General features: G+C 38.9%; 1 protein-coding gene across 2 annotated transcripts in view; it reads left to right on the top strand.

Moving 5' to 3' along the window:
• Positions 1-26,498, top strand: part of LOC124787993 (uridine-cytidine kinase-like 1) — a 111,594-nt gene extending 85,096 nt beyond the window's left edge. For both annotated transcript variants that reach the window (XM_047255026.1, XM_047255025.1), the window contains exons 9-11: positions 6,053-6,238; positions 19,253-19,418; positions 25,471-26,498. In XM_047255026.1, the coding sequence (XP_047110982.1) occupies positions 6,053-6,238; positions 19,253-19,418; positions 25,471-25,622 (504 nt within the window). In that variant the 3' untranslated portion in view covers positions 25,623-26,498. The remainder of the gene's footprint in view (positions 1-6,052; positions 6,239-19,252; positions 19,419-25,470) is intronic.
• Positions 26,499-27,616: the final 1,118 nt, after the last annotated feature.

Below are 27,616 nucleotides of genomic sequence, written 5' to 3'. Positions count from 1 at the left end.
AACCATTCCACATTTGCAGAGCATTTAAAACACTACAACCATCATCCTACAAACATGGAACAAGAAATGAAAATAATGAGAATAAGCAACCATGACAAACATCTTATACAAATGCAAGAAAACTTCCACATCCAGAAAGCCATAGCAGAAAACAAACATGTGATAAATGAACAAACACACATCAGCACAGGCTCCTTACTACACTTAATAAAGGAAATGATAACATAAAAAAAAGTATATAACACCAAAATACACACACACACACACACACACACACACACACACACACACACACACACACACACACAGCCCCCCGTGAAAAAAAAAAATTATATATATATATATATATATAAAACAAAGATGAGGTGACTTACCGAACGAAAGCGCTGGCAGGTCGATAGACACACAAACAAACACAAACATACACACAAAATTCAAGCTTTCGCCACGTGGAATGTTTCCTTCTATTATAATGATATATATATATATATCACATACACAGGACATAAACAAAAATAAATAATTAAATACAATAAAATTAAATTAAATTAATATGACACCAAAAAACACACACACACACACACACACACACACACACACACACACACACACACATATACACAAGCGCACACACACACACACACACACACACACACATATACACAAGCGCACACACAAATGCATGCACGAACAGACCACAGATACTTCGATAGTTACACTCATAAGTTTGGCAGTAATATTCGATCTTTGGCAAAAACATTTGACAGTCGGCAACAGAAACCAAAACATTGCATTAAAAAAAGCGTTCAGTGCATAGTGCTGTGGAATGCAGAAAAAACAGCAAATTGACGCTCAAAGGAAGAAGAACAAGACCAAAAATGCAACAGGAGCATAATATGTAAGAAACTGTCTACGCAACCTGTAAGTACAGTTCAAAACATTACTACTTAATAGGAAATACCAACCACCAGAACTGTTTATAACCTATAGGCACAGTGACAAAAATGTAAATAAAATAGCTAACATATGTACATATTACAGGCCACTGATGATGCCTTGCAGAAAATAAAGGCGAAACGCGTATGGCACTAAAATTGTGTTTTATTCAGTTGCTGTCAGACGGTCCATAAGTGAAAATCATCAACATACCGTAGTTTTTTTTTCTGTAGTCTATGGCATGCAGTCACAAACAATGTGAGAGGATTCTTTTGCAAGAAGTGTTGTGCTGTGGTGAATAAAGTGTTGTGCTGTGGTGAATAAAGTGTTGTGCTGTGGTGAATAAAGTGTTGTGCTGTGGTGAATAAAGTGTTGTGCTGTGGTGAATATTTCACTTGATATTGGACACATCAGAACAAACTAAGATCTGTCGTTTGTTTAGTTTTCTAGAGCATACGTTCTGAGTAACTAGAAAATAATGTGGGAGAAGGTAGCAAAACTTTGTTGATCTATGTTGTGTGTCAACTGGGAATAAGTATAATGGGTTAATCGAACATGCTTATTGGCATGTGTAGAATAAACTGTAAACAGAGAGAAGTTGTGTGTGATATTGTGGTGACTGTTATTGGTGCGTGTGAAGGAAATTGTGTGGGATTTATTTTAACTGGTGAGCATAGTGCTACCTTACACAGGAGGCAAGGAGATAATTACCCACATCCCAGAGGGCAAGAATACATGCCTGTCACTAATTGTTGTGCAAATAGGGGGGTGCAAACACTTAAATCTTTCCATGTGAGCTCTTATTTTGTTGATGATCATTTTTGCCTACGTAATGGGATGTAAACAAAATATGTTGATTGAAATTTCGTGAAAAGATATCATCACAATGAAAAAGACATTGTTTTAATGACTGCCACCCAATTCATATATCATTTGTTACTCCCCCTCCCCACCATATTGCACTAATACAAAATGAGCTGCCCTTCTTTGAACTTTTTCAGTGTCCTCCATCAATCAAGGGTCCTATATCATGCAGCAATATTTCAGAAGAGGACAGACAAGCATAATGTAGGTAGTATGTTTAGAAGATCTGTTGCCTCTAAGTGTTCTGCCAATAAAATTGCCTTAGATTTGTCTTCCCCACATTATCTGTGTGATCATTCCAATTTCAGCTCTTCGTAATTGTAATCCGTAGTATCCAGTTGAACTGATAATCTTTAGGTTTGTGTTGTTTATTGTGTAATCAAACATTAATGGATTCCTTTCAATACTCATGTGGATGACTTCACATTTTTCATTATTTAGAGTCAGTTGCTGTTTTGTGCACCATATAGATATCTTGTCCAAATCATTTTGAAATTGATTTTGATCTTCTGACGACTTTACTAGACAGTAAATGACATTGTCTGCTAACTCATTTATATTGATTAGGAGTAGCAGAGGCCCTATAACACTTCCTTGGGAACACCAGATATCATTTCTGTTTTACTCGATGATCTTACATTGGTTTCTATGAACTCTGACCCCTCTGACAGGAAATCACAAATCTGAGACAGTACTCCATAGAGATGCAATTTGATTAGGAGTCGCTTGTGAGGAACTGTCAGAAAGCACCTGGAAATCTAAAAATATGGAATCAATTTCAGATCTCTTGTCAATAGCACTCAGTGCATGGTGTGAATAAATAGCTTTTGTTGTGCTTCACAAGAAAGATATTACTGAATCTGCATTGACTATTTGTTAATAAATCATTTTCTTCAAGGTAATTCATAATGTTTGAACACAGTATACATATTCCAAAAGCCTACTGCAAATTGACATCAGTGATATGGGCCTTTAATTAAATGGATTACTCCCATTTCTTTTCTTGAGTATTCGTATGAGGTGTGTAACCTTCCACTCTTGAAGTGTGGATCTTTCGTCAGTTTAGTTGTTCTCTTGGCAGTTAAGCAAGGAGTCTTCCATTGCCGTACTCTGAAAGGAACTTAATTGGTATAAAATCTGGACCAGAAGACTTACCTTCATTGAGTGATTTAAGTTGCTTCACAACACCAAGGATATCTAGTTCTAAGTTACTTATATTGGCAGCTGTTTTTGATTTGAATTCTGGAATATTTAGTTATAAATACAAATTATTGGTAATATAATATAAAGGAGTCAATAAAAAAATCAACCAACCAAGTGGCAGCAGTGGCACACACACACACACACACACACACACACACACACACACACACACACACACACACAACTGACCGAGTGGGAGTGTTTGCACGCGTGCCCCCTAAATTCTACGTGCACAAAAGTTATTACCCTGTTAAAGCAAATTTACTAGAAAAGCGTTAAATTTATGGCCTGGTATTAAATAAGTGTTTCGTTTATCTTATTGGCTCCTGAATTATTTGGAAGTTTTCTTGTCGTGTTAGATGGTTTCTATTACTAAATATGACTATTTTCCTGTCTGTTCCTATAGTGGTAGAGTGGAGGGAAAATTCCCAATTCAGAGGACAATCACACACACACACACACACACACACTCTGCACGCAAACAAAAATTAGCTGTGGAAGGATATTTAAACTAATGAAGCATGTAGTTAAGTAGCAACTGCTCTAGTGCCATGTAAACAGTACCTCATTAAACAACAAATATACATCTAGTCGTCCGCAGCTCGTGGTCGTGCGGTAGCATTCTCGCTTCCCACGCCTGGGTTCCCGGGTTCAATTCCCGGTGGGGTCAGGGATTTTCTCTGCCTCGTGATGACTGGGTGTTGTGTGATGTCCTTAGGTTAGTTAGATTTAAGTAGTTCTAAGTTCTAGGGGACTGATGACCATAGATGTTAAGTCCCATAGTGCTCAGAGCCATTTGAACCATTTGAACAGCCAGTCACCACAGTACTAGTTTGTGCCAATTTTCCATTACAACACTCATTTCGAACATGTACTGGAGGTGAAAGTGAAACAGTGTGGTCGTAAGCATGCTGACATATTGTGCAAGTCGTTCTATCAGAATAGTGACTGTTATGCTACAAAATGTATCCTGATGCACATTTTAATGACCTTTCGGCTGCTAGAACTGTATTATCGTACAGAAAAAAAAAAGAAAACTGCAAAAACGACAGAAAATAAGGGCATAAGACAGTTCCGTAGATCTTATTCATCTGTGTGAGACTTCTACATCTACTATATTTACATATATACTCCACAAGTCACTGCACAGTGCATAACAGAAGGGTACTTCAAGCAAATTTAGCAAATTGTCATACTTCAGTTATGTATGGAGAAGGGAAACCGATCGTCTATATGCTCTCATTCCGATGTTCCTGTGGGATACATGAGGGTGGTTTGAAAAGTTCTTGGAATGAGATAGAAAAGAGTACTTACATCACTGAATTTGTTTTATTTTTCAATGTAGTCTCATTGTAGATTAATACACTTAGTCCAACAATGTTCCAGTCCCTTGATCTCATCTTGAAAATGAGTTTTCTCCAGACCTGCAAAGTAGTTGTCAACTCTGTCTATCAATTCTTTGCTTGAATTTAATCTTCATCCACCAAGAAAAATTTTCAGTTTTGGGAAGAGATGGAAGTCTGATTGGAGTCATATCAGGTGAATAATGTGGGTGTGGCAACAATTCATACTTTAGTTTGTGTAATTTGCCATGGAGATGGCACATGTGTGCAGGCGCACATTGTCTTGATGGAAGATGACCTTTTTCCTCACTAAACCTGGCCTTTTTTCGTGTATCTTTTGGTGCAATTCGTCTAGGAGGTTAGGATAGTATATTCCAGTAATTTTTTGCCCAGTGGGGAGATAATCTTCAAACAGAACCCCTTCACATCCCAGAACACCAGAACATTTGATGCTATGACCTTTCCAGCCAAAGGCATTGTCTTTGCTTTCTTTGGTGGCGGAGAATCAGCATGTTCCCGCTGCTTTGACTGTTATTTTGTCCCTGGGGTATAGTAGTGTACCAAAGTTTCATCTGTGGTCACTGAGTGGTGCAAAAAATCTTGTTCCTTTCTGCTAAAATGGGCCAAATATTGTTCTGATACGTCAATTCTCATGCGTTTTTGATCCTGCATCAAGAGTCGCAGCACCCATCTTTCAGATAATTTTTTTCATTTCTGATTCTTCAGTTAAAATGTGATATACCCTTTCAGATGACATTGACAAGCATGAGGAATTTCACACTCTTTCAATCAGTGATCCTCCATGATCATTTTGTGCACTTTTGCAATGATTTCTGGAGTAGCGACATCTTGGCCGACCACTGCGCAGATCACCATCTAAGCTCTCCTGACCAAATTTAAATTCATTTGTCCACTTGGCAACAGATGAATATGAAGGAGCAGAGTCCTCAGTGTATTCTGGAAAATTGGCTAAATGTCCTTTGCTTTCATACCTTTCTTTACGAAGTACTTAATCAATACTAGAATCTAGATCCCCCCCCCCCCCAATCTTCTCAAATCACTATGCAGGAACAACAACAGAGCCACATCACCGCCACAGCTCTCTCCCAAGGGCACTGATGTGGCACGTGTTTCCAGGCAACAGACCAATGAATTCACGTGAACAACTTGTTGCGCTAATGTCATTTACTCATATTTGCTGGTTATCAACACCCAGAGTGGTGGAACATTACTGAATGTAGTCAGGAGTGTATTATAGGAACTCTAGTGCTGCTGTCTTCAATTTTTCAAGGGGTTTTTGTTTCAGGCCCCTTGTAGTGCTGTTTCATCAAAGACGAACTATAACAACTTGCATTTTTACTGAACTTTACCACTTGGGATTTAATCCTTTTTTATGTTTTATTTTTTTAAAAAAAGGGTGGAGATGCCTGAATGTTCTTTCAGGGACAGTAGTGGAAGAAATTGAAACTAGCATTCTGCTGCTAGTTAGGAAAAATAACCAATTGTGATTGGGTATGCCATCACATGTTAATTTGCTGCTGATAAAATATACATAGGTTTATTAGTTTTAGAATTTTGTATGAATTCTGAGGCCAACTTTAAGTGATTATAGAGAAATATACCCTAAATAGTGGTTGGTGAGTTTAATTGATTTGACTGAATTCAAAATCTGGTAGTGAAATAAAATTTTACTCTTTGCATTTCAGGAGCATATAGTTGAGACACCACAAGGAACACAATATACTGGTAAAAAGAGTGCTACTGAAAAGATATGTGGAGTATCGATTTTGAGAGCTGGTGAAACGATGGAACAAGCCGTCTGTGATGTTTGTAAAGACATTCGAATAGGAAAAATACTGATACAGACAAATCTGAACACTGGAGAACCTGAGGTTTGTGTTAAAATTACGTGTGTTGGGTTCTTAAAAATATGTTGTTTAATGAAATGCATGTTCTTGGGATAACATTACATGGCATGCTCTTATATACACTATGTGATCAAAAGTATCCGGACACCTGACTTAAAAGTTTGTGATGCCCTCCATCGGTAATGCTGGAATTCAGTATGGTGTTGGCCCACTCTTAGCCTTGATGACAGCTTCCACTCTCACAGGCATACGTTCAATCAGGTGCTGGGAGGTTTCTTGGGGAACGGCAGCCCATTCTTCACAGAGAGCTGCACTGAGGAGAGGTATCAGTGTCGGTCGGTGACGCCTGGCGTGAAGTCAGCGTCCCAAAACAACCCAAAGGTATTCTGTAGGATTCTGGTCAGGACTCTGTGGAGGCCAGACCATTACAGGAATGTTATTGTCGTATAACAACTCCGCCACAGGCTGTGCATTATGAACAGGTGTTCGATCGTGTCGAGAGATGCAATCACCATCCCCGAATTGCTCTTCAACAGTGGTAAGCAAGAAGGTGCATAAAACATCAATGTAGGCCTGTGCTGTGATAGTGCCACACAAAACAACAAGGGGTGCAAGTCCCTTCCATAAAAAACACGACCACGCCTTAATACCACCACAGCCTCCGAATTATACTGTTGGCACTACACACGTTGGCAGATGACATTCACTGGACATTTGCCACACCCACACCCTACCATCGAATCACCACATTGTGTACTGTGATTGGTCACTCCACACAACAGTTTTTCCACTGTTCAGTCGTCCAATGTTTACGCTCCTTACACCAAGCGAGACATTGTTTTGCGTTTACCAATGTGATGTGTGGCTTACGAGTAACAGCTCAACCATAAAATCCAAGTTCTCTCACCTCCCGCCTAACTAGTCATAGTACATGCAATGGATCCTGATGCAGTTTGGAATTCCTGTGTGATGGTCTGGGTAGATGTCTGCCTATTATACACTACGACCCTCTTCAACTGTCGGCGGTTGGTCAGTCAACAGACGAGGTCGACCTGTAAGCTTTTGTGCTGTACATGTCCCCTCCCATTTCCACTTTACTATCAAATTGGAAACAGTGGACGTAGGGATGTTTAGGAGTGTGGAAATCTCATGTACAGACGTATGACACAAGTGAAACCCAGGTACCTGATTACGTTTGAAGTCTGTGAGATCCACAGAGCACCCCGTCTGCTCTCTCACGATGTCTCATGACTACTGAGGTTGCTGATATGGAGTGCCTGGCAGTAGGTGGCAGCATGATGCAACTAATATGAAAAACGTATGTTTTTGGGGGTGTCCGGATGTTTCGCATCACATAGTGTATGATGATCTTTTTACTTTCATTTGATTCACATCCAAATGCATTTCACAGTGGAACATAGATTATGAATTTGGTTATAACACATGTTTCTTGGTTTTATGATGACACACATGGAAAAACCTAGTCTTGTTCTTTCACTGTTGCCATTTGTCATTGTTGGTGGTTTGAACATGTTGCTCATAGGTTCTGTTATCACCTTCTGGACTTTCAAAATGATATTAACACTATGCCATCCAGTGACACCACAGTGGTGTCGTGCGCGAAATAGTGGTAAATGGCCGACGAAACAACAGTGGTGTCATCTGCATAGTATCGCGCAGTGGCTGGTGACAGCACGTTAGTATCTTTTGCATTTTGTTGGTGTTTTGTTTAGGTAGCAATAAGTTACCCACATCAACAAGTGTTTTCTTTTTATAAGTACTTGTGCCCTTTCATCATGGCGGACGAAAGAGACAATAGGATTATTTATGATGAATGTGCGGACGTCTTGTCTGATGTTCTGGACGACTTGGCCGATTGGGAAGAAGACATTGCATATTAAAAAAAAAAAAGAAAGTGAAGCAGAATCATAGGAAGATAGTGAAATACGTCCAAGAAGAATTCGGCGAACGCTATGATTGCCAACTGATTCGGCTGAATCAGACGAAGAAGACAGTGCACAGTGGTCGGACTTTGATTTACTGAGGACCAATAATAAATTTGAAGGATCCCCAAGTCCAAACATATTTCCCAAAGATACAGTGTCGAGGGTATATTGTATGATTATATATTGGGAACAATCTCATTGAATATATTAGCAACGAAACCAAAAAGTACTACAGTCAAAATTGCAGTAGAAGGAAACTGGATTATAAAAATACCAAATTTCCCGATGTTACTGGACCCGAACTTAGAAAATGGTTTGGGCTTGCTATCCTTATGGGAATTGTAAAAAAAAAAAAAAAAAAAAAAAAAAAAAAAAAAAAAAAAAAAAAAAAAAAAAAAAAAAGGAAGGAGCAAGGATCAATGCTTATTGGCCAACGAATCCGTTGATAGACACAGCTATATTTGGCAAAAAGATGTCCCGCAACCAATTCAGACAAATATTCCACAAGATTTTGGGATTGCAGCCGGATCTCATTGACTTCTTTCCACGATATTTCGGCTGACAACCTTACAGCCATCTTCAGGCGAGTGTTTGACACTGGAGATTGCTAGTGCAAGTCGCACTATTTATACGTAAAAGTGCCGCAAGACGCGCATGCGCCAGTTACTGTAGCATGCGCGCCGCCTGTCGATTCCAAGGCCCTCTACAATATTACTGCATCTATGGAGTGCAAACGAATGCGCGAAACAAGTAAAACATGCACGCAGACGTGTCCAAAACAATAAAATGCAAAAAGTGCAGCCTTATTACTGGCTGCACTTCACAACTTGTGGGATTTTCAATTGTGGCACGCATTTAAAACTTTTTTTAATTTTTTATTTTTTTTTTTTATTTTGTGAAATAGTGGGAACAACACGGACTTCATGCTGGCATGGCTTGATGCCAACTGAACAGACAAATGCACAGACAACAATATGGCTGCACTAGTTGTGCCCAGTGTTGTTTCAGATGTTTGTGTAAATCACTTTACAGGATCAATAATTGATAATTGGATCTTAGATAATAAAGTAATATCACATTAGTATTGTCTTGTGGAAAAAGTCCAGCAACAAACATTTCTGCACGTAGTTCATTCTCCAGTCTTACGTGTTGCTATAGAGCAAATGTGAGGTGCTGCGGGAAGGCAAGTTGCTGCACATAAACCCCCTGCCTGTACTGTCTTATGCTATGAGCTATGCAAAAAGAAAGCAGTCACTTCCTCTGAAATTAACACAGCCATGACTGTTGTTGCACATACCTGTGTATTGGCTAAAGGTAAAAACCACTAGAACTGCCATTACATTTGTTATACTGAACACATGGCCAGTGTTTCAAACATTTATTATTCTGAACAGAATTTCTTATTTTGGATTCTTAATTTCTTTTTTCTTCACATTAAACGTACATTTTATTTTGTCTTTATACAAACTAGAATGTATGTGATTAGTGTATCATCTTTTTGGGAAGATGGAGTTCAGATTTATTGAATAAAACATGTTTGGATCTGTTGACTTTTGATACTGTAGTTATTTGTAGCTTAACCTAGACCAGTGAAGGGGGCAAAAGGCATGTCAACTTTTATTTTTGCAATAACTAATTCAGTTTTTAACATTTGGCCACAAAACCTTCCAGAACATTTCCTCCTTTTTACAGTAGTGTACTACAGTTTGCTGAATTTTTATGATTTCTTGAATGATGTGTGCATTGTCAGAAAAGTTTCCATGCTGAAAATTGTATCATAAATTTCAGACGTATTATGTATGTGTTTGTTGCTCACCTCATCAGAAAATGTTTTTTGCCTGTACAGGCATTATTATTTATGTTATCAGTGTGATCTTGCTAATGAAGAGATTTTTGGATTTTGGAGAACTCGCATACTGAATTGGAAAGTGGCTTACGGGGTTCATATGATTTTTCTACCAAAGGCAACTGAAAAAGATAGCCAGATTGATGAAGTGTTACCTTCAGTAGATGGCTCCCCATCTGAATCCTTTGAAGAGCCAGCAGGTGCAATAGTGAAAATGGAATGGAATGGTAGATTGTTGACATGCTGTTGCCTTGAGAAGGGGTGATTTGAACATACTGAAGAAAAGGGCCTACTGCATACTCCTACCACAAAGTGCAGATCACTACATCATCGGTGCCTGTGGACTTCTGTCTTATGAGTTAGTGTTGTACATTCCAAAAGATACATGTAACAATACTTGTTTATTTAGTTGTTCGGCATTTACAAAGGCAATCATCACACAATTATTTGTGTGTGTGTGTGTGTGTGTGTGTGTGTGTGTGTGTGTGTGTGTGTCCTTGGCCTCCCTCACACTTCATACACATGTAAATGATCCATTGGCTAGATTTAACCTCACACACATTCAGGGTTGTCTGATAGACTCCATTTGTTCATCAGTTGTTTACATCTATGAACACCTGTTCTGACACAGTTCAAAGTATTCCATGATTTCCAAAAAGGGTTGGATCCATTGATCATCTTGTGGGGATTGTCCACCAAATTTGGTTCCACTTACAGCCATAGTTCTTTCCAAGCTGTCGTAGAGTTGAAGTCTTGCAGTTCTTTGCCGATTTTCCATGAAAGTGATCTGAATTTGTCTTTTTGTAAGTACTGCATCTTGGTGTATAGGGAATTATAGGTTGTATCACCCACACTGTAGATAAGGCTAGTACTGAAATCATCAATGTGCTAGCTCCACAACCCCATGCCGTTCCAGTCTGTTATGACGGAATAGCATTATGGGATTTTTATGTCTGTTTTCTATCTTCTAGATGCGAGTTATACATTAGAATGCAATCTGATTTCATTCTTATGTCTTATGCATTGGTCATTCATAGAGAGCTGCGGTTTTGTTTCTGTGTGTCTATTGTTCAGGTGTATTATGGCTCTGGTCATTTTGGTAGGGTTTGGATGTAAATGCACTTGGAGTGGTAGGTGTTCCATACTTCTAGGTCTGCATTCAATATTTTGTCAAGATCGTCAAAGTTTTTACTTTGATGATTGATGGCAGGGTCATGTGCATATGACAATTTGTGTAATTTGGTTCTTACATATGAGCAATATATAGATAAAAATGAATGGGTGCTAATGCCGAACCCTGTGGCTCGCCATTAGTCAGAGCTTTGTTTTATGAAGTAAAATATTGATTGTTATGTCTCTGTAACACATTTTTGAGTAACATTTCATTCTTACTGCATTTATTTAACTTAAGCAGTAGCCCCTCGATCCATAATCAGGGTTATATGCCCAGGACAACTGTCCCAGGAAAACCACAGAAATTTTTAAAATTCCACAAATTTTTCATTGTTTTAGTTTTCAGTGGAATTTTTGCAACTTCCACTGGTAAGAACTAATACCCTAACAAAGAATTTAACTTTAGCCTGCTACTGCAGAATAATACTTCAGCAATAAAACATAATGAGGAAATAACATCAAAGTCACAAAGAAAGTGTGCCATTTATGACGACAAAACACAGTCCACACAGAAGTGTCTTTCAAAGCAAAATATGTCGAAGACTTAAGGAAGAAGACTATTTAATACTTCGTAACAACAAACTGCTTTCAGAGTTCTATGCCAGTGTATAAAACCTTTACCATTCAAAGGATTGACAAGTTTTACAGCTCCAGAGGGAAGTCTCTGTCAGATGACAAGGGAAAAGTGTGTTTTCACGTGGGAAAAAGTGCATTTGTAACTGGGAAATGTGGGGAAAAATACTTTCCTCCTCCCCCCTCCTCCTCCCCCCTCCCCTGCATACATACCATGATAATGTGTCATAAGCTGGTGTAAGATCTAAGAGAACCAGGCCTTTGAAGGATAACACTTGATCACAATTTCCACCTGCTCAAAAACCCTCTTTATGTGGGGAGGTTGGCTTCCATATATGGAGTTAATCCCGTCCATAATATTCTCTTGAATATTTCATAGGAAGTGCATCGTAGGCTGTTAGTCTTCTTGGGTTTCAGCACTTGGATGCCTTTTACTTCTTTCCGGGTATTAGGGAGGGCTCCCTTTCTGATGCATTCCCTGCAGAGTTTGGCCACCCACCTTCTTCCTAAAATTGCCAGTTCCTTCATGAATTCTAGCAGGATTTCATTAAGTTAGGCTGCTTTTCCTGTGTTCTTTTGCTTCAAGGCCTCGGTAATAGCTTCCATTTCCACCTCTTTCACAGTGCCCATATTGGTTGGATTATTAAGCAGTATACTGTTCAGGTGTTTGGAAATTCTTCTTTTCAGCTGATTTAAGTGGGATTGTAGAAGTCTGTTTCAGGACAGCTGCTATTTCAGGCGACTAGAGCCAAGGATCGGCTGTGAGGTTCCATGGCACTGCCTAATTTCCACAGCAGGCCCAAGATCTTTCTGCTGGAATGCATAAAATTTAGGCTATCCATTGCCTTCTTCCACCTGCTTCTGCATTCTTCATTCATAACATTGACCAGTTGTTCTACGGTCTTGTGATCCTTGCTCTTCCAAAGTGCACATTAGTATTTCACACTCTTCCCTCCAGCAGGGGTGTATTCCTTTCTAACCTCATGAAGAACAGCATTTAGGGCCACTTTGTGTACCAGATTTGTGAATCTTGTGTAGTTCTCAGGTGTCGTTGGCATTAGATGTATCGTCTTCTCAATGTAGGTTTGATATTTATTCCAGTGTGTGTGATTGGGGGGGGGGGGGGGGGGGTCTGGCTTTTATGTTAGAGATTGATTGCCCAAGCTCTAAAATTACCAAGAGGTGTTGGCTCCTTGGGAATGCCTTGATGATCCTTGTAGCTTGCATGGGGTGGCTCTGCAAATGGCAAAGGTAAGATCAGGTATCAAAGTTGTGCCTCACACATTTGATTTAAAGGTCACTCCATCCTTGTGTTTGAACAGGAGGTGTAGATTCTGGTTGTCTGCCCAGTCAGTTAATGTAATGCCTACAGCTGTAGATCTTGGATAGCCCCATCTAGTGTAGTGAGAATTAAAATCGCTGGTGTACACTGCCGGGTGTTAAGCCTTGGATAAAACACGTGAGGGTCATTTCTGTGGTGGAGGTTTATAAACATTACAGTGTGTCAGCCATACCATTTTTTTATGTATCAAATGCTCTGCTGGTGTCACTTTTGTGTCTAAATTTTCTAGGAGTGTGTTCTTCGCTGGGATGGTCATACCATGCTTATCAGGATCAAATGCTTGGAATGAAATAAAAAATATCGCTTGTACCATATCATTGAAGAAATTTGAGACAATGATTGGCATCCTGTATGCCAGAGGTGCCTTTTGGGCTAAAGGCATTTCCTTGCGTGACATTTCATCACATTCTTGAGGACCTAATTTTATCAGGGATACAATGACAACAGACAGAGCTTGTGAAGATATCAGATTCCACTGTTTTGATGAAATGTTGTTCCGAGCTGTGGTGCTCTAGTACATTTGCAATGGCTTCCTTTATATTGGTAATGAAAGAGGCCTACCTCATGACCAGCCATTAGAAGAGTACATAATTCCTTATCTGATGGAGCCATCTATAAATCAAGAAGAGAATGTGGGAATGTGACAACAGATAACTTCACATCTCTTCAGCTAGCCAGAAACTTCAACAGAAGAAAACATTGTTAATGAAACAATGAGAGAGATTTGTCCAAAAGTCCCCAAGTGGATGAAGAGCGACAATTCTGACTTATATTCCATCATAATCTTGAAAAAGACTGGTAAACCTGTATGCATCCCCACAGTGCTGCCGGTGAAAAAGAATAAGGCTGTCATTATTCTGGCACACTTCATCCTGAAGTAGCAGTCAGTGAATAAGGAAAGAAGAAACCAGGAACTGTTAATTTTTATCATGTTACAAAGTATGGTGTACACATCATTCAAATGATTCACAAATATTCAGTTAAGGTCAGGATGTGTACAACCTGGGAATTTTTTCATCCAGGAGAAAACCGGGAAAAACCTGAGAATTTTATAGAATTCTGGGAATTTTTTGTTGTTTTAGTTTGCAGTTAAATTTTTGTAATTTTGACTGGTAAGAATCGATACTCTAACAAAGGATATTACTGTTCCCACTACTGCAGAATAATACTGCAACAATGAAATGTGAATGAGAAAAAAACGAAAGTAAAACATAAATTGCAAAGGAAATGTGCCATATACAACAGAAAAACACAGTGCTCATACAAATGTTTGCCAACAGCAAAGCGTGTTAAAAGGCTTTACGAAGACTATGCAATGCTTGATAACAACAAATTGCCTCTGATGAGCGTGATGTCACAATGGTTTACATTAGATTAGTCTTAGCAGTTACGAGCGGGCTCGTGCACATGCGCAGTTGAGTGGCGTATGTGTAGTACCTTCTCCTGTTTCTGGCTGCAGAAATGTCTCTGATGGCTGTGTAAGAAGTTGCAGCCAGCAGCTAGATGCTACCGGGGAAAATTTTACTGCCACGCCCAAGATGCCAGATTCATGCATGCGCAGCAGGCCCGGATCTATGAGGGAGGGTGGGGGCACCAAATTTATATTCTTGAGGAGGAAAAAAAGCTTGATTCACAAAGCACTTAGCATCCAGCCCATGTTGGTCTATAGATTACTCATATGATTTTGATTCGCATCCCTGTTGATTTTTGAACACACCCTATAAGTTAATTTCTGAATGAATAATAAGCCGTGCGGGGTAGTAGCCGTGTGGGGTCTGAGGCGACTTGCCATGGTTCGCGCGGCTCCCCCTGTCGGAGGTTTGGATCCTTCCTCTGATACGGATGTATGTGTTGTCCTTAGCGTAAGTTAGTTTAAGTTAGGTTAAAGTAGTGTGTAAGCCTAGTTACCGACGACATGAGCAGTTTGGTCCCATAGTAAAAGAAAAGAAAAAAAATCATAAGTTGAGTTTTGAATGCGTCCATAATGTACATGATGTCTGTCAGGGGAATCCTTGTTGCATCTAGAAATAAACTTTCTGCAGGCAAAAGGGCATCGGGGTATACAAGCTGAGTAGAGTAAAGCCGAACAAGTGAACGCCAATCGCTGTCTGATTATGTTGTTTGGGTTTTGCGAATGATCAGCGCTCTTATAATTACTAGGGAAATTCATAGAGTCAGACTACCAGAGTGGAAATAAATGACTAATAGGAATAACAAGTAAGAAAGATTATGTATTATCTTCTCGGTGTATCCAGGAAAATGAAATTTTGTCAGAAAATGTTTGGGCAGATCGCTACACTAGTAAGCGCCAGTTGTACAGTCCCCTTCTAGCAGCCGTGTAAGTTCTGTTCTGGAAGTAATGCGGAAAATGGTTTGAACGAACATAACGCCTAACTGGAGATTAATCAGGGATAACTAAACCGGTGATTCTGGCAGGGTTAGTGGAGTTAACTGGTGAATAAGTTTTGACAAAGGCAGAAATAGTTCCAGAATTAGTGATGACAACACTGTTTATTAGAACGAGGAAGGAGAGGAAATGGGGACATCACACAAATTATGGAAGAGTGTGACGATTCTAAATTTATATAAAAATCTCGTACTACTACTTTTCGATCTCGTGCTCGAGAAACTGGAGCATATGAATGAAATGTGAAACTATTTTCTAACATAAAGCTTTTTGGTTGTAGTAGGCCTAATAGGCATTTTACGTTGGTCTTCGTGAATTATATTCTGTCGTGTTATAAAAATGACCATTTGTGCCAAAATAGTCTCATTTATTTTGTGTGTCTTACAATTTCTGCAGTGTTAGAAAGGCCTATTTTTTTTTCCAGCAGACAGTGACAAAATAGACGTAAGCATATCAAGAAACCATACCAGTCTTGGATACTATTTGTATTAACAGCTTACGCAGTATTAGACAACAATATTTCGATTTTTCATGTAGCAAAATGTTTGATGAAGTTTGATGAGGTAATAGGTCCTTTCACAGAAAGGAAAGCACGCCATGTAAAGCTGTAGCAAGATAAGAAAGAAAACAATGCTAGGAGCTAAGGGTTGAAGAAATGTGTACTGTATTGCTTGCCTCTTGTCTCCACTGGTTTTATGTATCCTATATTTAACAAAGTTATAAGCTAACAGGCAATAAAGAGTGCAAATTTTCTGAAGAGTTCTTGTTCTCCCGATTACACATAATCCCATCCAGTAGTAATTGCGAGATTTTTTTAAGAGGGGCAAGATGTCGAACCAGGCAACTGGGAGCAGGAGAGGCAGCACAGGACATTTTAATTTCTACTGTTGTGAATATAGTTTGATGGCATCCAGTACAAAATATACATGTTTCAATTCCATGGAGCGAAATAGTGACGTCGATAAAAGAATGCTGTGTGAAGCGGGGCGGTATTGCACTCTGGCACACTAAAGACCAAATAACATGTCTTACATTTCCTCAAACATATATGTTTTGTGTATCAGACTCTTCAGAAAGATGTGTGCTACAAAATGAACATAGTTTTGAAAATTCGATTTTTTAAAATTTTTGACGTGTATCAAACACGATGGAGGGGGGGGCTGGGAAGGGGGTCACCACAATCTTAGTATTCCCCTGGCTTGGAAATATCGTAGATCCGAGGCTGATGATGCGCAGAGCAGTCTGAGTTGTAGTGGGGAAGTGCGTAGTCTCCGTGTGACCCGTGTTTACATTTAGTGATTTTGCTGTTTCCTCTTCGTTTACTGCTCTCATGTCAAATGAAAACAAAATGGATTTCTGTGGCCGGGAATTAAAATATGTTCAGATAATTACGGAAGGCTAATATACGTTATTAGCTCCAGATTTTATTTTATTTCCACTTTTCTGACAGCCATGCATTAATCGCCTTGTAGAATGATGTAGTTATTTTTATTTTTGTCAGTTTTCTAAAGAAATTTGGTTTTTATTAATCTTTTACTCTGAGGCAGTCGATGTGTTTGAAACAGTGTTTAGTTCCACACTATTGGCTAATTTCAACTGCTCGCTGCATTTCAAGTGCACATTTTCATCTTCTAGCATGTATGGCATTATGCCATAATAAAGAATCAAAAATAAATTAATACAGTACTGGTACTCAAAGAAAATAGGTCGAGGCCTACTTCATTGGGAATCTGGACTTAAGAATGTGCTCTTTAAGTATGCACTTTACATGTGCAATTTTAATATGGTTCACGAAATTCCGATGCTCTTGGAGTATCCTCTGAGGTCTCTTTTCTTTTATGACATAATGTAAGATCTTTTAATGTTTTACACGTATGAACATATGGGCTTCCTGCGTCATAGCAACTGCCAAAGCATGGTGGCGCCTGTTATCTGGCGCTCTGACGACTACTGAAATGAGCCTATTTCTAACAGGTCGCCGGAAAATATTGTGAATGAATGTTGGTTTGAAAAGTGTTATTTTCAAAGTAAATTTCCTTTTACGCAAGTTGAACTACGTGCGAGAATGTATGATGAATTTCTTAAATCACAGTGCATTTGATGACTAGCCATTTAGAAGCATTTCGAACCCAGAAGATCAGACACTCATATAGTTATTAGGAGCAAATTGATGTAGTGCTATGGGAAGCTCTCTCCCCTCTGCAGCAGCTAATTTATTTATGGAAAACTTTGAGAACAAGTCACTGGACTCTGCTAAAAATTTTACTGGCACATTTGTGTGATATATCCTAAAGTGTAACATGCGCAACAAATTTCAACTTTATATGTGAAAGCTTTGCTTCTCTTGCAGCTTATTAACCTTAGAGACCAATATGATATGTGAAAGCTTTGCTTTTCTTGTAGCAACACTATGCATATTAATTTAAAACATTAACATTTCCTGTTTGTGTATCCGTGCTACTTAACAGTGATGTTACTATTAGCTGACTAGATCACGTGTCTAGTGGTCTGAATAACCACTGTCATCGGCTGGCGCGATCACGTGTCATGGGCTATAACTGGCTTACAAAAGCGCATCGCAATCTCGATTACAATGGTTCGGAAAGTAACATGCGGTGTTTGGTGGAATTCGAATTTATACTTTCGTAATACGAAAATATGCAGCGTACATGTTGCTGCACATCAAAAATCTTTCCAAGGAGATGCCCAATGCATATCTTTTTATAATATCCTAGACATGTCAGCAATAAAGGTATGAATATTCTGCAATCAAATAACTAAGAATAAGCTGCAGGGAAGTGTTCATTCTTCATCTAGTAAATGAACTCATAAATGGGAAGCAACAAAGAGCAAGAGGACAACAAGAAAGCTAATCAAATGAAGGGCCAAATGTAGAACTGAACGAATCAGTAAAGCAACAGAAGTGCCAGGGCAAATGTGTGCAAAGGATTAAGATGGACGACGACATTGAGAAATGGGAAAAGTTGCCTGCAGAGAATGAGTATGAAAAGTGTTAATAATCTGCACAAAGTTAGATTTCAGTGTTAAGAAAAAGCAACTGAAGTAAATAAAGAAATGTTGGGAACTTCAGAACTTGGGCACACATCTGAGTGGTCATGTGAAGTTTTGTATGCAAAGCAGCAATCTAAAAATGTTAGAACTTTGACGTAAAGCTTTATTGAAATGTGTACTTATCATACAGATGAGTGGAAAAAATGCGTGTATCATGTTACAGATTTTAATGCAGATCTCATTAGGGCTCAAACGAGCCCTTCCCACTGTTAGAGGTCTACCACATTTTCCACTTTTCTGTTGTTAACTACAGTAATGTTTTCTACCTATTCCAAACTACAAATTTGAATACATATTTTACATTGGTATGTGTATTGTTTATGATGTAGTTGAGAAATATGTATGTGTATTTCTGAATTTGGAAAACATGGTTAAGAAATGAAAATCAGAACCCATGTTTTTGTTTGATTTTTTTCTATATGTAGGTGTTCATTAAAGATGTTGTTTCCCCTGTTTAATTATACATTTTCAGTTTGCGTGAAAGTGGAAAATGTTGCAGCATGTGCACCAATGAACTGTGTTGCATATTTGGAAGAAGTCACTCAGATTAATAAATCTGCTTGCAGTTTGATGATAGGTTTGATTTGAATGGATTATTTCCAATGTGCCTTATCTATTGGACCAGCTCGTTTCCATTCATCTTAGCACCAATTTATGCAGAGTTCTCTTTTTTTACCAGTTGTACTATCTGAGACTTCCAAAGGATATAAAGGATTACAAAGTAATATTAATGGATGCCACAGTAGCTACAGGTGCAGCAGCTATGATGGCGATCAGAGTTCTTCTGGATCATGATGTTCCTGAAGAAAATATCCTCCTGGTGTCATTGCTGATGGCAGAATCAGGTAGCATTTACAGTAACCATTGAAGTATTTTAGTGAAATGATTAGGCTGTATTTATTACATTTTCAGTAAGCTCATTTAAATTAAACACTGGTGTACACCGCCAAAAAAGTTTGCATTTAAGGTAGTCCAATAGTTGTGGTAAAATTTTCTTTCAGAAATATTGGCTGAAAATTAATGTCTCTGTAGAAGTCAATTTAATAACGCAGGAAAAAAAATGCATGGATATTTAGCTTGTGACTGTTATGTAGTAAGGGTAAGGGTATACTAGTCATTATAGTGTCTTTTAATCATGACTGTCTGCAGCTTGACATGCTTTCTTTATGGTAAGTAGCGATCTATCTTTTCCTACATTGTTGATATAGTAGTAATTATTTACTTTCGTCGTCTCTTAAGTAGCATGCTTTACTTTTTGATTCTGTTGCTAAATGATTCGCCGCTGTTATTTGTTAGAAGAATACTCAAATGAAACAAACAATGTGTGCAGAAGAAAAGTGTCTTTGACCTTCGTAACTGTCCAAGATCAAGACTTCCACCCTGTACTAGTTTCATGATTCAGTGCATGTCCTACCTTATTTGCTTATCTGGTTTTGAAGATTATATAAGGCAGTGTCCCTTACTCCATCTTTTGTGTATGCTGTAGCTGACATGGTTTATTTACTGAGATCTAATTTATCCTTAGCTTTACATTTAATTCTTCTCCTGTGTTTAGGATGCTATCTTAAAGATGATCTTTTGACAGTCCTTAGGAACTCCAAAATTTTAACAGCGGAAATTTTGTTCTTATTTTTGGAATGGTCAAAGTTCCAGAACCATATGACAATGTTGAAAATGCTGTAACTTAATAGAAATTGATTTGCGTGTTTCTGATTTTGTGCTATAATGTTTCTATTATTGTTCAAATAGTGAAGAGTCCAGAATGTAATAACAATATGGAAAGGATAGATCCCTCCTTACCACATAGAGGGGACGCTGAATCACAAACAGGCACAATGAAAAGGCCTGCTAAACATTTAAGCTTTCAAAAACAAAAGGTCCTGTGAAGTGGTTAACAACTTATACACACACGACCACTGTCTCCAGATGCTGGGTGGGACCCAACTGCGAACTGCTGTGTTGCCTGATGAGGGCAGTAATTTGAGAGAGTGGGGTGGTGGTGGTGGTGGTGGTGGTGGTAAGGAGGCAGCATTGGGCAGGCAGGCAGGGATAGCTGAAGAGGCTGTGCTGCCTTTGGGGTCATGTAGGGACACAGTGCGGACAGGATGGGCTGCTAGTTGCAGAGTTGTGGGGCTATGCACTCACTCTATGCCCTGCAAATCTCCATCATATTTGAGCATTCTGCCGTGTTTCACATGTGCAAAACTGAGTGATACCTGTGGTATTCTGTGAGTTTTGTCTTAATAGCTGAAACCCCTAGACAACATTTTGTGTTTCACAAACAGACGAGAAACCTTATTTTTAAACTGCTGCTGTTCTTAAAATGTACAGCAGATTCAGATGAATTGGCCTGCAGGCTTGCCAAGAGGCAGGAATGCAGTGCAGTGGTCTGTGGTGATATTGATTTACGAGCTGTCAGGCGCATTGTGCAGGAGGCCAAATTGTCTCGGCAGGCAATTGGAAAAGAGAAGTTTGTCTCCAGGAAAGAAACATAGCATGCCTAGGTGGGTAATAGGAATCAGCGACTTCAGTTGAGAGGAGAGTTCACTATGACAGTGAAATTGCTCGCTGTTATGCCTGTAGCAGCTGGGTTTGAAGGCAGTGCAATATCAGTGCAGAAAATATTGGAAAACATCAAATTTAAACATGTAAAATCCAGTGACTGATGCTGCTCCTGGGATGACATTTCTAAGAACAATGCGTGAAGGTGAAGTATTATTAGGGTGAGACTTGGGAAAATTAAATCCACACTAGAAATTGTCTTTGGCAAACAGATGGACAAGGCAGCTTGAAATTCTTGTGGAAAGAAAGTAAACTAATATTCAGAGCAAAATCAAAAACAATCTCTACCATGCCAAAATGAATGGAGAAGAAACATGTTGAGAATGGTTTCAGAATCAGCTGTTGCCTTATTTGGATCCAGGCTGTGTCATTATGGTCAGTGCAAGCTATCACTCTGTAGTTCTTGCCAGGTCTCCCACTACAAAAATAAGAAAAGGTGATATAATTTCATGACAGGGCAGTAATGACATATCACATATTGAAACACAAACAAGAGCAGAGCTGCTGGACCTCGTGAAGATTTCAAAAGGCAGTGGTAAACGATACAAAATTGATTTCATAGCTCTGAAACATGGTAACAAAATGAGAGGAGTACCTCCTCATTATTGCCATTATAATCCTGCACACCATTGGAGATAAATGACAGATAGAAATTCTACGTTTAAAGTAGTTGACACTGTAAAACTGATCCATGAGGCAGTAGACAAAATCCCCATTGCTAGTTGGGAAGCTTGAGTACGTAAGTGACAATCAACAGGAAGAAGATTATTGAAAAGAAGTTGTTCCAGAGAAATAATGCAATTGATAATCATTAGTCTGGCATTCACATGTGACGATTCGAGTTCTGAAAGCAGTGACTATGAAAGATCAGAATAAAAAGATAGTGAGTAAACTAAATTTATTTTCTAATTTCCATGGAACATTTACTTTCTTGATGAAATCAAATAATTTCTGATATAGGCCACAGTTGGACACTGAAATGAATTCAGTGATGGAGTGAAAATTTGTTCCAGATCGGGACTTAAACCTGGATTTCCCACATCACACTAGTGGTCGCCTAACTGCTTCAGCTATCCCAAATTCCCAACCTGTTGCGCCCCCCCCCCCCCCCTCCCCCGTCCATCATACTCATTGCTCACTGCATCATGCCGGGTTCCAGCAAGAGTTCAGAAGAGTGTGTGCATCTACACTGAAGTTATCTGAATAGCCGTGTCCCACTTTCTAAAGAACAGACACCATTCTTGATCACTCAGCTGCATGTATACAGAACACACACCACACATGTGTAAATATATATGGCTTGATGGCCATTAAGATTGTTCCGGTGCAGATGCACTCTGTTGCCTGAACTGTTGCGAGAATCCAGCGTGATGCAGCAAGTACTGTTTACATTGGAGAGGGCACACTATGTAAATAATGTGTGACAAGTTGGGAATTTGGGTGATATGGAAAGCATGCTCAGTGGTTGAAATGACTGCAGCCTTAAAGCGGGAAATCCGGGTGAGAGGCCAGGTCTGGCACAAATTTTCACTTGTCACCATTGAATTCACTACAGTGCCCAATTGTGGACAATGTCAGAATTTATTCCATTTCATCATGTATACATATGGCTGAGGGATCAGTAATGGTGTCTGTTCTTTCAGACATGTCTGAAAGAACATACCAATTAATCTGTGCAGTAGAGAAGTTCAGTGCATGATATGTTTTGTAACAGGGATTTTATTTTACTTATTTCACTATTCTCTCTGCCAATATAATGTCGTTTAAAATGCTATTTGTTGTGCTGTGGATATTTTAAATTCTTTTCTCATTTTGGTAATAAAATAAGGGGCAACAGATGGTGTGATTCAGTCCGTAAGGTGCAGTTTATAATAGAATCCATTCTGTAGTGCAAGACTGTATCGCTGGTTTTTCTTCATGTCTTCATGGCTGGGAAAGTTTAAATATGTGTACTGCTGGAGTGGAAGCAGAGAAGAGGTGACACACATTAGTGAACATTGAGGCCAGGTGGTTTTAGGGAAATAAGATATATTGCAGGGAGAGTTGCTGCCTGCGCAGTTCAGAAAAGCTGGTTGTGGTAGGAAGAATCCAGATGGTGAGTGCTGTGAACTAGCCATTGAAGTGCAGCACATGTATTGGGTGGCATGTTCAGCAACTGCATGGTCCAGTTGTCTCTAGGCCTCAGTTTCCTATGCACAGACAGCTCGTTATGCATCGTGCCCATGTAGAAAGTGACACAATTGTTGCAGCATAGTTTGTAGATCACGTGTCTACTTTCACAAATAGTTCTGCCTTTGATAGGGTAGTAGAGGCTTGTGATAAGACTTCAGTAGGTGGCAGTGGAAGGGTGTATGGGACAGGTCTTGCATCTAAGTTTATTGCAGAGCCATGGACCAAGGGGTTGGAAGCAGAGATTGATAAGGATATTTGATAGGTTCATTGGGCGGTAGTATATTACCAGGTGTACCGTTATGAAATGAGCGAGTTGTGAAAATGAAACACTAATTTTGAATTGAAAAGAAAAAACATTTTATTTAAAGTACTGACCATTGCTTTCTATACATTTTGACCACCTTTCTGGCAGTTCGTGGACACCATGCCAATAGAAATGTTAGTCTTTTGAAGCAAACCAATCAGACACGCAATTTTCGACTTCTTCGTAGAAATTGAAGTGTTCTTCAGCCAATTCATGTCCCATTGATGAAAACAAATGGTAGTCGGAAGGGGCCAAGTCTGGTGAATACGGCGGGTGGGGTAGCAGCTCCCAGCCAAGTGTTTTGATTGTATCCTGAACCAGTTTTGCTTTGTGTGCAGGTACATTGTCGTGTAAAAAAAAAATTACTTTGCCATGTCTTCTGGCCCATTCTGGTCTTTTTTCGATCAATGCATAGTTCAAATTGATCATTTGCTGTCTGTAGTGATTAGTATTCACAGTTTCACCGGGTTTTAGAAGCTCATGATACACCACACCTTTCTGATCCCACCAAACACAGAGCATTGTCTTCTCGCCGAATCGATCTGGTTTTGCAGTCGATGTTGATGGTCGTCCTGGATTAACCCATAATTTTTCCCGTTTAGGATTCTTAAAATAAATCCATTTTTCATCGCCAGTAACAATTCGATGCAAAGTTGATTTTCTTTCATGTCTTTGAAACAAAATTTGACAAATGGTTTTTCGGTTTTCCATCTGTCTTTCATTCAGCTCATGTGGCACTCATTTTCCACACTTTTAGATCTTTCCCATAGCTTTCAAATGGTCAGAAATTGTTTGTTGTGCAACATTTAGCATTGCTGCCATTTGCTTGTGACTCAAAGTATCATCTTCATCCAATATTGCTTGCAATTTGGCATCTTCGAACTTTTTCGGTGGTCTTCCACGTTCTTAATTTCTTACATCCAAATCATTATTTCTGAACCGTTGAAGCCATCTTTTGCATGTTGCTTCTGATAGAGCATGATCGCCGTATGCCTCGACAAGTATTCGATGCGACTCTGCAGCACTTTTTTTCAAATGAAAACAAAAAATTAATGCTTTCCACAAATCATCACCTTCTGGTACAAAATTCGACATTAACACGATGAAAACATATGATGTTGTTTGTTCCTTGACTTGATGTATACTAAATATCTTTGACAGATGTCATACCAACCAAGCAAAAAAAAAATTAAGGCTCGTTCACAACAAATGTTCCCTATCGACTCGTATGTATCTTAATGCTCATTTCATACTGGTACACCTGGTATATTAAGAGGGGTGGAAAGGATAGTGGACAGGATATTCCTCATTTCAGGGCGTGACAAGAGGTAGTCAAAACCCTGGCAGAGAATGTGATTCAGTTTCTGCAGATATGATTGGTACTGTGTCTTGAGAAGAGTGCTCTTTCGTGGTTGGACAGTGGGTATGTTGGATGTGGTAGGTGACCAGAAAGACAAGGCATAGCAGCCCGGTTTTTGGACAAGCTTGGGAGGACAATTTTGGCCTATGAAGGCCTCTGTGGACCCTTGGCATATTTGGAGAGGGACTACTTGTCACTACGAAAGTGACAGCCTTGAGTGACTAAGCGGCATGGAAGTACAGACACAGTGGTCGTGTGTGCGTGTACGTGTGTGCATGCACGCGTGCGTGCGTGCGTGATGTAGAATGTTTGTAGATTGTCTTCTGAATACTTAAAAACTTACGGTCTCCCTGCTTCATCAAGATTACTTTGACACAATTTTCACATTGTTGTTGTTCAGTGTAAATTATTTACAGCTTAAATGTGATGTTAAAACAGATGACATAAACATCTTAAAGTGTACATTGTAACAGTTTTAATGTTGTATTTGTTGTTACAGGTGTTCATTCTATAGCATATGCGTTCCCCCATGTCCGTATAGTCACCTCTGCTTTGGATAAAGAAATTAATGAAAAATTTTATGTTGTTCCTGGTATTGGCAATTTTGGTGACCGTTATTTTGGAACTGAGCCATCAGAGGAGGCTTTCTGATACTGTGTATGAAATTGTTGCAGTTTGAAATAAACAGTATTTCTGTAACAGTCAGCGACAAATAGTTAACTGCAACAAAAGAAAACGTGCTCTCCAGAATTGTTCAGTGGAGCAGTGTTTAATGATACAGGGTTTTTGTAATTGTTTTCAGTACTTAATTATGCTTTTATCATGGAAGTGAGAAGCTGTGTGTGTGTGTGTGTGTGTGTGTGTGTGTGTGTGTGTGTCGTGTAATTAGATGTTATGTTACTGGTTATTTTGTCCCTCACCGTGCTTTCACCTGTGTATAATATCATTATTTATTTATTTACTTTCTAAAAGAAAATGGAATGAATTTTGCAATGTCAATTTGTTGTTCAAATGTGTACAAATATGCAATGCGGTGTTGCCAAGTGAATCGTGTGCCTGTTGAGGGGAACACAGTGCCATGTTATACTGTGGTATGAAATATTGGAAGCTATTTTGGTACTTGGCATAGGGCAGAAATATAATAGTGACAATAATCTTTAGTAGTTGGCATTTTTTCTGCTTCCCTATAAAGAAAGCCAATGTGTAAGAAACACAGACAGCTTAGGATTAAATGCTGAACACCTCAATTTATTTGAAAAAGCAAAATCTTCATTTGCAATACTACTGTACAAGCAGTTACTTTACTGTTCAATCACTCTTTATTGTGTTGGATACGTACATTTCTAGTTTGTCACAACTAGCTGTATATACTCTGCAGAAATGTTTGATCACTTATTCCAGGCACACTCTTTGCTTGATGGGGCTGGCACTGCATCTTTTTGACACTGAGTCAAATCCTAAAAATGTGAAAAGTGGTTTTTTATTAAGGGCAGTGTTTCTGTTGAATAAAGAAGTATTGTTACTACATTTTCAAATTTAAAATTTATTTAGCATGTACAAAGCATTTTATTTCCTCTTCATTATAGAGGGAACTTAACTTCTAGTAAGATAACTTTTTGTTCAATATTAATTGATGTATTTTGTCTGACAGATAAAGTGAAGGTTTTTTTTTTAATGTATGATTGCATCAAGAATAGAGCCATCCTTAAAGAACATAGAAGACATAAAGGAGTTGAACATTACATTCAGTTCTGTTAGTGATACCACCTCCTCCTCCTCCTACTACTACTACTACTACTACTACTACTACTTTATCATTAGGAATTTGTCCCCCCCCCCCCCCCTCCCCCGCACCAAAAAAAAAAAATTAATTGCGTGTAATACTGTTGATTCCGCATCACAAGAAATTTCTATTTGTACGTACTTTACTGACCTGAATACTCTGCTGCTTTCGCGAACAACAGTTCTATCACAGTTGATATTAAATTCAAACAATGTGAAAGATGTAATTGCTTGTATATGCAATTACCACATATTTTATACTCAGTTATTCTATCATTATAAAACAGCCAAAAGGCAACTACCCTCTATAGCAGAATGACATGATGCACTATTGTCGTTGTTTTAAGTATAGCGTTTGTTTAAATGCCATTGTCATGGCCCTCACTAGTTCCTCACGATTATGGGTTTTATTACAATTATGTTAAATGCTAATATCAGATATTCTTGTTACAGTTTCCTAGTTTTAGAAAATGTTATTGTAAAAACTGCTGAGTGTAGTAGAGGTCTGCAAATTGGACATTTTGCTCACTCTTACTAGCTTAAGTGCACTGCGCTCATGCATGGCGTGTGCAAGTAGGAATGCTTGGACCAAGCAGGCTATGGTTGAACAAGGCACAATGGGAAGGAGAAGGCAGAAGCCCCCTGGTTTGGTGCACTCACCGATTTGCGTGTCTGGAGGTTGGTGTTGCTTCCGACATACTCCCACCAGATAATGGAATTAAACTCACATTAACTTCGGCGATGCAGTAGACGTGTACTGCTGCATAGTAGTGTCTAATCATGACATTGGTCCATAAGAGAAAATAGCGTGTTTTAAAGAATAATAAAAATTTGGAAAGAGTTTAAAGTTTCACCAGACAGCT

The sequence above is a fragment of the Schistocerca piceifrons genome, chromosome 3 (assembly GCF_021461385.2).
Source record: "Schistocerca piceifrons isolate TAMUIC-IGC-003096 chromosome 3, iqSchPice1.1, whole genome shotgun sequence".
Lineage (NCBI taxonomy): Eukaryota > Metazoa > Arthropoda > Insecta > Orthoptera > Acrididae > Schistocerca > Schistocerca piceifrons.
Note: the sequence above shows the minus strand (reverse complement) of the source record. Positions and strands in the feature narration are given on the sequence as shown.